This window comes from Chanodichthys erythropterus, chromosome 11 (assembly GCF_024489055.1).
Source record: "Chanodichthys erythropterus isolate Z2021 chromosome 11, ASM2448905v1, whole genome shotgun sequence".
Taxonomy (NCBI): Eukaryota; Metazoa; Chordata; class Actinopteri; order Cypriniformes; family Xenocyprididae; genus Chanodichthys; species Chanodichthys erythropterus.
In genome coordinates, this window is record NC_090231.1 from 32,234,619 (window position 1) to 32,245,982 (window position 11,364).

Sequence of the window (11,364 nt, forward strand, 5' to 3'; positions counted from 1 at the left end):
ACAGAACTGGGAGAGATGGTAGGGGTAGTCAAAAATAAAGGGTGTCCTAAAAATTAGGAGGAATGGGACAGCAGGATTTGTATATTACAGTACATGTTGCCTTGCTTTTTTGTGTTTCATGAGTTCACACTTGATATAATCAGAATGAAACATGCATATTTGGCGTGCTGTCCAAGGGGAGGGCCCCGAGCTCTGTATTTTGGCTTGAACCCAGAATACTTCTCCCGTATCTCTGGTTAGGATAGTAACCAGGCAAGTGTGAGGAGACAGGGTGGTGGAGGGATGCAGAAAACTGTTTATATATATAGGCCCTTGCTGATTGGATAGGTAATTTTAACCTTTTTTTGCTATAGATAAGGATTACCTTACTCTGTCCCTTTCACAGCAGATCATGTTGAGTGGAGTGAGCCAGAGGTTGGCATGCATGCTGTGTCAAGGTACTCCACTCTCTCCGGTAATTAAGGGGGTCTGGGCTCTGCTCTGCTACTGCAGTCTAATTAACGTTAATCACCGTAGGCTTCCTCTGGGGCTGACTTCTGTTCTGCATTTATATAGCAAGAATCTGTGCAAGTCTCACTCCAAGGATCAGCTGCCAGTTCAGACGAGAAAAGGGTAAGACGTCTCACAACAGGAATAGGTCTGTCTTATTACAAGCCTTGCCGTCTAATCATTCCATGGCTGCCGGTGCTAACGTCCGATGTCTTGGAATACTGTCTCCAAGAGAAGAACTTGAACTGTACCATAATAATGAAAATGAGAATGTAAACAAATGACTCACTAAGAGAAACAGAGAGGGGAATAATTACGAAGGAGAAAGAAAGAAATGTGTTCTATTAAATAAAAATGAATTCAGGGATTGGGAAACCTCTTCCAGTCCTGTTTCAATTTTTCATGCTGACTTATATATTACATAAAAAAAATACATATTACATAAATACACTTACGTGTGTACCAAAAAGCTCTATTAGCATATGTTCCCAATTTCTTATTCTGTCTTGAAATATTCCAGCACTTATCCACCTTATTTTTCAAAGCAGAAGTAAGCTATTTCCTGTGAAAGTGTGAGACTTCTGAATCATTAGCTGAAATAGGTAAATGACTAGAAGAATATCTAAGTTAACTAAAGGCACAATTATGCAGCACGTTTATGATTACTATAATAAATTTAAACAAATTTCAGTTTGTAACATTATGCAGCATAAAGAATGTTTTTGTATAGCTAAAATACCTGGAAGTGGTTGACACTAGAAGCTTTGTATATTCAACTTAAAAACGGCTTTTTCCTCACGTCATGAAATGTGAAAGGTTTTTTTATCCTCCATAGAAAGCAATGTAATTCCCACATTCAAGGTCCAGAAAGGTCCAGTGGTTCAATCTTAATGTTATGAAGGGACAAGAATACTTTTTGTGTGAACAAAACAAAAATAATTACTTTATTCAACAATTTCTTCTCTTCTGTGTCAGTCTCCTACATGTTGCAGCGCTTCCAGGTTCTACACCAGAACACTGACTCAATATTGGCCAGTTCCTGCATCAGCAGCACATGTATGCGTTGTGATGCTCACATGTACAGCATCGGCCAATAGTGAGTTGGCATTCTGATGTAGATCCCGGAAGCTTGCACCGTCTATGTAAACAGCGTAGGAGAATGACAGGGGAGAGAAATTCAACAAGAAATTGTTGAATAAATTTGTTATTTTTGTTTTGTTTTTGTGCACAAAAAGTATTCTCATCACTTAATAACATTAAGTTTGAACCACTGTAGTCATCTCGACTATTTTAACCATGTCTTTACTACTTTTCTGAACCTTGAATGTGATAATTTGATTAATTTTATGGAGGATAAAAAAGCTTAATGGATTTAATCAAAAATGTCTTAATTTGTGTTCCGAAGATGAACAAAGGTCTTACAGGTGTGGAACAACATGAGGGTGAGTAATTAATGACAGAAATTTCATTTTTGTGTGAACTAACGCTTTAAAGAGTTTTTTGTCCTATGAAAGACACAGGTAGCAGAAATCTTCAGATTTAGCCGATGTGTTCAGTTTAAAATCTGGACCAGGCATCAGTTACAGTAAGTCTCTTTCCATTTAAATCACAGCCATGATTAATGACTCAGCATAAAGGAACAACAAATAACACACAGAGGGACCTGTTATACAGCTAAACATTCTCTGTCCAAGCTTCTGGAGCCCTGGTAGACCCAGCAAAGCACACACAATGTGCAACTTGGCCTGAACAAAAACACCCAGTTTATTATAACAGATGGTGTGCTTGACTTGTAATGTGACCAAACAGCACAATACATTATTGTGCACATTATAATGATTATGTAAAAGGTACAAAAAACTATTGTCATTTGATTTGACGTTTAACCTTTGGTGAGTGTATATTTTTCTCTGATTAGAGAAGTCGAAGGTGATCTCAGTACCATTCAGTTGTCATCAGTGTTCCTTTGTTCCTGATCTGGACCCAGCCAAGCATGTTTAAGACATTTCTGGCCAGATTTCAGCAACATTATTTTTTAAATATGAACTAGCACACAGGCGCTTTCAATTGTGTCTTATCCAAATGTGCAATACTTGCAGGACAAAGGAAGAATTATCCTCAGTGATTGGGATGGTTATAGAAAAACAGGTAGAATAGGCATTTCCTCCCAATTTATTTCTTATGTAAATATAGTTCTGTGTACTCTACTACGGATATTTCCATGTGGATTCATATTCTCAAACATATACTCAGATTTTTAAAATATTTTTCCTCAGTTTTAATATTTTTGTAAAAGAAAAAAAAAATTAATTGACTTTGGAAAATGTTTGATCCTCTTAAATTTTCATCTGCGGCCCATGCAAGAACATAATTGAAGAGCCCTGTCTTTTTGATAAACATTTTAATTATTGAAAGTCATGATAACAGATTTAATCTGGTCAACTTTGTTGGTTCTGTGGTGGGTTTCCTCTCCCAAATGATTCCTAAACCCCCTTTTAATGGCAAACGATGGCAAACAAGTGAATTTGATGAGCATCTTTCAGATTTCATGCTACACACGTTTAAAATGAAAGTTTGCCCCAACACTCTATGTCCATATGACAATACATATGACTGTCCCTAAATTTCTTTTTAAACATTTCTCTGTTAAGAACTGTATGCAGAGCCAGTCATGATCCATTCAAATGCAAAAACAATTAGCAAAAACAAGGCATCTAAGAACTTGTTTTGTTCCTAATTAGGCTGTTTCGAGATCTGCCAAGGGGCATGTAGGACTAGTGTGGAGAGGCAGGAAAGTGCTTTCTGCTCTATGTTTGTGACAGTATCGGAACAGTGGGTGAGAGGGTTTGGGGCAGGAGGGAGTCAAGGTGTTGAGGTGAAGGTGATAATGTGTGAATCCTCCCTCTCTGCAGGTAAAGAAACAAGAGTCGGAGGTGGGAGGTCATGTGATCTTACTGAGACAAACTCAACATGGCCAGGCCCAAACAGAAAAAAATGAAAAAGACAGTTGGAATGACCTGCGGGACAGCATGGAGTCAGATTTTCTGTACATCATGACAAAGAGAAAACTGACAGACTTCTCTGCAGGACTTCTCCAATCATTTAGTCCATTTAAACCAGTTCCCCTCCTGAAATGACTACAAACTTCCATTTCCGTTCATTTTTGAGGCCAACACCTACATTTCAAAATCCAATCAACAACTAATGGATAGAACCAAGTCCTCGCCCTTAATTTTTTCCTTTTTGATAATCAGTTACACTTTGACATATTTCACAATACAGAAGAAAAGATCTGTCATTATTTCTGTTTTATTGTGATTTTAATTCCCATAAGCAGTATGCACATGACGCAGATTCTAGTTATTTCCATGTTTTTTTTTTTTTTATTCTGTACAATCAGAAATGAAATCTTACTGTTTATCCTAAACAGCTGTAGGTGTCGCTGATACTTTCATGTCCCACTATAAGCTTTTAACTGGATCTGTATTTTTACAACCCCAATTTTGGATTGCAGCACTTTTAATAATTCATTGCTTGTTTTGTATTTTACCTTTATATGCAAGTTACTTTGGAATAAATGTATCTCCTAAATAAATCCATCTTTCATTATATTGCTCATAAAGGTCTTCAAATCTCCATTTTTTTGTTTTTTTTTTGTTATCTTTGTTTAAAATAGTTGTTGCTAACCACAGTGGGGAAAAAGTGAGAATTGCTTTGTTTCTCACTAGACAAGTGTGATGAGAAAACAAGATAAATCCCTAGCAGCAACCATTCTTTGTCCCACAATGGTGGGACTTCCATTGGGAGAGCCTGGAAGGAAGTCTGGGAGACATGCCAATTCCCTCATCCAGGAATCAGCCAGCAGGTGCATTCACATATCGACCACTGCATTAATTACCAACACTTTTCCTGTTGTTGTACAAGGCAAGGCCCACTGGAGCATGTAATGGCCGAGATGGCCTCACAGGAGAATGGGACATTATGGGAATATCACATAGCATAACTGGGAAGACACCTGAGTATGGGCTGCATTTTAAGCAAACTGCCTTTGTTGTTTGTATAATTCATCTGGTATATGAATGATATGTGGTATAAGTTGAGGTTTGTGTTTACCCAGACAGCCTGGTTAACTATTTTGTTAATCATTATTAGCCTCCAAACTAGGTAAACCTTTGTGAACTAATAACAACTCTCGATTTCTCTAATGTGCTTGAATATTTATATTTCATTCCAGTGTTTTATTCATATATTAGCATATATTTTGTCACTGGATAAACAAAACCGCACACTAAATGACGGAATTGGATGAAATACAACACCGACACATGGGGCAAACATGTACATAGACAAATCATCATCCGAAAGCCTCTAGAGAAGTTTGTCGCGTGTTCCTGCATCTCCCGAGGAAGACCGGCTTTCATCGGTTTCGAGAGAGCTCTGAAACCGTTGCCATGACAACTTATTCCCAAGACATACACTGTAAAAAGCAGCATCTTGCCTGCCAAGGACATGAAAATATCAGGTGCCTTTGGGAACCAGTGCAAACATCTGCCAGATGACAACAGGATAACAACTCTGTCTCTCTTTTCAAGTCTTCAAGTCTCTCAAGCCCATGCTCCCACACATGTGCAGGAACAATATACATAAAGAATGTCCGAGGCATGTCCATCGTGTGTTGGGTAAAGCCTGCAGTTCATTCAGATGCATGACTCATTGTTTTTTTAATATTAATTCAGATGTGCTGAATAGCTGATTCACTGATTGCTGAAAATGCTATAAGGCTGACTTGCTCAGATCTGATTCAGAGCAGTTCACAAATACTTTGCCACATTATTAATCAATATACAAATAATTTCAGGAAATTAATCATATTTAAATTATTAATATCCAAAACAATATTATGTGCCACATTATCAAAAAATGTTGGTGGGTGTTTTCATCATCCAAATGAAATAACTAAAATTAAAAACGACAAAACATAAATTTGCTGCATATTTTGACAAAATGTGAAGATGGAAACCTGTCATCTTTAAATATAACATCAAATAAATTAATGTTTTGGGAATATTGTTTACAATTAAAATACAAATAATCTACAAACACTTGTATATATATATATACAATCAAACCAAAATTTATTCAGACACCTTGAACATTTCATTCATTAATACAATTTATTCACCATATTAAAAAAATGGTAATAAAATATGACAAGATCTCAGAGTTAAACTGTGTCAGAAAAAAATAATCTTAATTATGTCAGATAATACTTGGTCAGGTCAAAGTGTCTGAATAATTTTTGGTTCCAAATTTTTATTAATTTTACTGGTAGTCCACTGTATGAAGAATGTTTGGGTATAATATGTCACAGTTTACTTTATTTTGCTATCCTCACTTACATAAATGAACTATAGTGTCCTGCACCCACTAGTAAAAATATATCAAAAATGTCTGAAATATTTTTGGTTTGACTGTATATTTCTTGTTGCAAAAAAATGCATACTCCCTTGTTAGTAATAGCACACTTTGATCACACTTGCCTCTGGCTTTGAGAAGTTCAATGTTGTCTAATCACAGAAAAAATTCATCTGATTGATTGATTCCTGACATAAATCTACTCTACTTCTAACTGTACATCGACATTCCTTGACTCGTTTATCAGTGTCTTGTAGCCTAGGGTGCAATACCCAGATCTTGGCAGTGGTCCTGGTCCATTTTACTCCTATTAAACAGGCATAAAACAAACAGGACAATCTCATAATTGTCCAAATCAGACTGGCATTGTAATTGGCATAAATAGACTGCATAAAAGTCTATTGAACAGATCTGGCTGACACTTATCTAAATCAACTTAAATTGCATTGAAGGTATACATTTTATCAGTTTTTGTGTTCCCTGGAATCGAAACCATGCCCTTGGCTTTGCTAGAGCCTTGCTGTTTGAGCTACAGCATACGGTAAATACCTTACACATTACAACAGCTAATGCCCACTATAAAAGTCTGACAGGACCAAACTAATGCTCGACATGTAACACTAAATCATCTAGCATCTCAAGTGCTGTCACTCAGACCTGCTGATCAGAATGATGTTATCGGCCTTGTGTGTCTTATCTCAAAGCAGCATGGGCACATAAATAAAGAAAAGCCTTTGCTTCGTGATGTATTCTCTTTAATGTTCTCCCAGAGTGATTAATTTGTGCACGAGCACGCCCGCAGCGGGGAAGGGATCTCTCGGCGTGTGGAACAGCAGTATTGCAGTCAGAGGAGCTGTCGATCAATGCTACATGCAAGACGCCTAGAATGACTGCACATGTTTTCCCCAGGGTGACTGAATTTAGGCACTTCAGTTTGATATAGGCCTATCACTAATAACAAGGAATAGCAAGCAAAGAATGTAATTCAATCAAACACACTGTCAAATATATAGATGAACAGTTGCTTCTTGTTTGTTTCAACAGCTACAGAGTGATCAGCTTTTTAGCCTTTTAGCAGATTGGTCGTGAAAGTGACATCAAAATGCATAGTGTTTCATGCTTCAATTAGGGATATAAATTATAAAAATAATTCCCTTAATCTGTATTAAAACATGTGCCAAGTTACTTGTATTTGGTTTCAAACTATAGTTTATAACTATAAACATTTTGAATTAATGACAAGTTTTTTGAATTAATGATGGCATAACTGCAAGTATCAAGTTAAACGTAATAAAATACTTTCTTTGCACCTTGAATACATGTACATGCAACTTCATTATTTTCCAATAAATAACGTAATATTTTCAACATTTTTTTTAAGATTAAATATATACTTTAACTGATATATAGAGTATATTTTCTTATGGGGTCACTTAATTTGACCTGGGAAAAAAACTAAAGAGGTCTTCTCTGTTTTTATGTTTTTCTTGTCACATGACAAAATGGCCACCTCCATGTTGGTTAAGCCATAATGACTTTGGTGGACAAATGTTTTTAAATGTTTATATATATATATATATATATATATATATATATATATATATATATATATATATATATATATATGCTTCACTGTTCGTTTTCAAGAGATAATAAAACATTACGTCAAACTCAACTTTTTTATTAGGCCTAATTCATAACATAGGCTACATAGAAAACGTTAATATAGACAGGCTATTCTTATCCAATGCAACATGTGCTTAGATGTGTTACGAATAGTGAATAGTGGGCTAAAGACAGGGCTGCCACTTTAAAACGTGTTCATAACTCACCCTTGCATATTTCGAAGAATAGGGATCTTCAAAGAGCGCCCAAACACGACGCTGCCAACGTTGCCACAACCCTGCACCTTTGGCGTCAGGTGAGTCGCCGAGGGCCAGGCGTTTAGTCATCTCAAGTTCCTCGTCTCCATCCCCTGGATCACCCAAAACTTCGGTGTCCATGTCATCGTTGCCCATTTCAGCTGGCCCTCCACCGAAACTGTCCAGTGCCTCTTCGGCTTCCCGGTGCTGCCGGTACGTCATCCAGCAGCAGGGCTCCACATCTGTCTCATCGATGCCCCAGAAGGCCAGCTCTTCCTCATAAAGAGGGCCACAAACATCAGCGGGGCAATGCAACTTGCCAGTCCTATAATAATTGAGAATGTGTGCAAAAACTCCGGGGTGGCGGTCAAAGAAAAACTCATCGATCTGGGCGTCATAGTCAAAGTGACTGTGGGCATCGGGCTCGGCGAGCCAGGCTAAACGAGTGCCGGGAAGAGTGCGCAGGGTGCTGCGGTAGGTCTGGTGTCGAATCCCTCCCACGTTAATCACAACACGGTCTTTCTCGTCGCCCTGGCCCATCTCGTCGCTTAGGCATGTCTCGAGCCCGGGCCAGGCATTAAAATGCTGAAAGACCCGGAGGATACATGTGCGCAATTGTTAGGCAACGGAAAACGGACACTGAAATGAATAAACGCAGAAAAAACAGGTGCGCAAAGGCAACTCAGCTGCAGCAAATCGGTGCATGAGCGTTTGATGTTCTTGTCAGGTGAATAAGAGATTGCCTCCAGATGCCGAGAGAAAATTAGAACATAAGACGTTAAACAAAACAAATTCGTGGAGAGAATGTCATAAATCTGCGCTCCATACCATCAGGTCCAGATGAGGTGCGAGGCTGATGGCTTGTGGTGCACCGCTGGTGGCAGAGTAATGCCTGCGTGTGTGTGTGTGTGTGTGTGGTTCTGAACGGACAGCTCCAGGACGCACGCTTTTTTCCCCTCTCTCCAAAACGAGACACGTGCACTGCCCTGATTCCCAGTAAGACGACTCCTCAAATCCGACGAAGTGGAGGGATCGAGGCTACACGGAAACGGTCACATTTTAAGCGTTTTTTCGATCTGACATCAGTCGTTTTCTTCAAAGCATGTCCAGATGCCCAAGACCAGAAGCCGTTTGTTGACAAACACGACAGACATCACATCTAGAAAATGTTTTGCCACTGGATGTGTAGCTATACTTATCACAGGAGACGTCAGCTTTGAAGTGGAAGAGGAGGGGTCCTTCTTTTGTCTCCACAATGTCCAGTTTGGCGAGGTCCTCCGGTGTTTGTTTAAAAGTAATTGATCGTATCCTCTTTGTTTCCACCATATGAATATGTTCTCATTTTCCGCGCGTGCCTGTCGATGAGAGTGGAGCGAGACTCGTCATTCCTGCGGAGAGACAACAGACCTTCTCTAGAGCCCACCGACGCGCGTGCGCAATTGCTGAGTGGCTCAGTCGACGCGTGCACGCGATCAGATATTGGGATGGTTTCAGACGGTGGAAAGCTCTATTCAGAACGACATGCAATATTATGGAGAAGACAAAGCTTGCAAAAGCGCTGCGCCAAGCTGTGCTTTCCCTCATTATCTCGTTTCTGCAGGTTTCTTCGTGAGATGTAGTATAGCTTACACACTGCACAGTAGTTAATACAAAACATGTTTGCTAAATTGGAAGTCCAGAATAAACAATAACATTAAGTGTGATTTAGGGTCAGAAATCAAATGGGTTTGGGGCAAAAACGGTAAAATAGATTTAAATTTGGGCGTAAATATTATTTGTTATAAGTGCTTCTGAAGACACTGTAGCCTAATCTATAGCTGCCAGATGGCCTACATGAATTCACTGTTGTTGAATGTACAGTAGGCCTATTATATATAATACGAAGTGTTTTCATGAATAAAATAAAATAAGCTCTGAAATAAATAGCACAGGCCTAGCCTATGTGCTGTGTGTAATGTGACTGACAATTTTCCAAAATAATTTACAAGTCTGTTTATTTTATTATTTATTTGCAGATAGACTGTATTTGAAGTTCATTTGATTTTTTTTGTTAGGTAACAGCTGTAATTGGTCAAAATGTGTATAAAGGCTATTTGATATACAATGCAAGGGGATTTTCATACAACCCTGAAATAAAAATAAATTATAGAGAGCAAATATATCATTTTAATAAAAAGGTTAATTTCTAACACTAATTTGAATGTATTTGTTTATTAATACGTATCATAATGTCAGTCCGTTAAATGTCAGATAACCAATCAGGCCTTGTAATCTTTAAAAAGCATCAAAATAACTTCAAATCATGCATTATTTTTTAACAAAGTGCATAAACTTATTAGGAAATCACATTACTGGACACTTGGTCTGTTTTCAGTTGATGTTTTGCTGTTATCTGTTTCTTTTTCTAATCATCTTTCCTGACAATTTAAAGGCAGATTACAGTATGCTTCATCTCAGAAAACACATAATGGGATTTATCCCAAATGATCCTGTTCTGTTGAGGAGGAAAAGCAATTAGGCTTCAAAGGATAGATAATGTCCACTCACAATGGTGGGTTCTTGGTACATGCATGGTCCCATGGGCATCACCTCCACTGTCAGAAACCCATTAACCCTTAGTGTAGGAATTATGATTGTCAGCCAGAATGTTTTAACAACCTCAGCATTCGTCTAATGCTTGTAATAGCAATCAAATTGATTCTTATATCACAAACCTTTTTTATGATATAACCTTTAATATTAAAAAAAGGAGTATGCTAAGGATTGCTTTCAGTGTTGGATCTAGTAGAAATCAGACAAAAAAAGAGCTCTGAAATGATCCTAGTATGCCAATGCATTATATAAAAATAAATATTTAATAAAATACTATAATAAAAACTGTAGCCTATACATAAACCTAAAATAGGCTGTAGGCTATATATTTATTAGAGACTTAAAGGGATAGTTCACCCAAAAATTTAAATTTGATGTTTATCTGCTTACCCCCAGTGCATCCAAGATGTAGGTGACTTTTTTTCTTCAGTCGAACGCAAATTATGATTTTTAACTGCAACCGCTGCCGTCTGTCAGTCAAATAATAGCAGTAAATGGGAACTTCAACTATAACAGTAAATAAAACTTGCTTAGACAAATCAAAATTAAAACCTGCGGCTCGTGACGACACATTAATGTCCTAAGACACGAAACAATCGGTTTGTGCGAGAAACCGAACATTATTTATATAATTTTTACCTCTAATACACCACTATGTACAACTCCGTTCTGATGACGGAAGTGATGTCTCGCCCATATACTTCAATGAGCGAGAGACATCACTTCCGTTGTCAGAGCGCGATCAGACCTCACTAGCCGGAAGCTGAACGAAGTTGGACATAGTGGTGTATTAGAGGTAAAAAATTATATAAATACTGTTCGGTTTCTCGCACAAACCGATCGTTTCGTGTCTTAGGACATTAATGTGCCGTCACGAGCCGCAGGGTTTAATTTGGACTTGTCTATGGAAGTTTTTTCGACTCTTATTGTTCAAGTTCCCAATCACTGCTATTATTTGACTGACAGACGGCAGCGGTTGCAGTTAAAAATCATAATTTGCATTCGA

The 11,364-nt window shown here is 37.9% G+C and overlaps 1 protein-coding gene across 4 annotated transcripts in view; it reads right to left on the bottom strand.

The window, feature by feature from the left end:
• Positions 1 to 8,594, bottom strand: part of kcnc1a (potassium voltage-gated channel, Shaw-related subfamily, member 1a) — a 57,307-nt gene extending 48,713 nt beyond the window's left edge. For all 4 annotated transcript variants that reach the window (XM_067400761.1, XM_067400759.1, XM_067400760.1 and 1 more), the window contains exon 1: positions 7,737 to 8,594. In XM_067400761.1, coding sequence (XP_067256862.1) covers positions 7,737 to 8,306 — 570 coding nt within the window. In that variant the 5' untranslated portion in view covers positions 8,307 to 8,594. The remainder of the gene's footprint in view (positions 1 to 7,736) is intronic.
• Between the last annotated feature and the right edge of the window lie 2,770 nt (positions 8,595 to 11,364).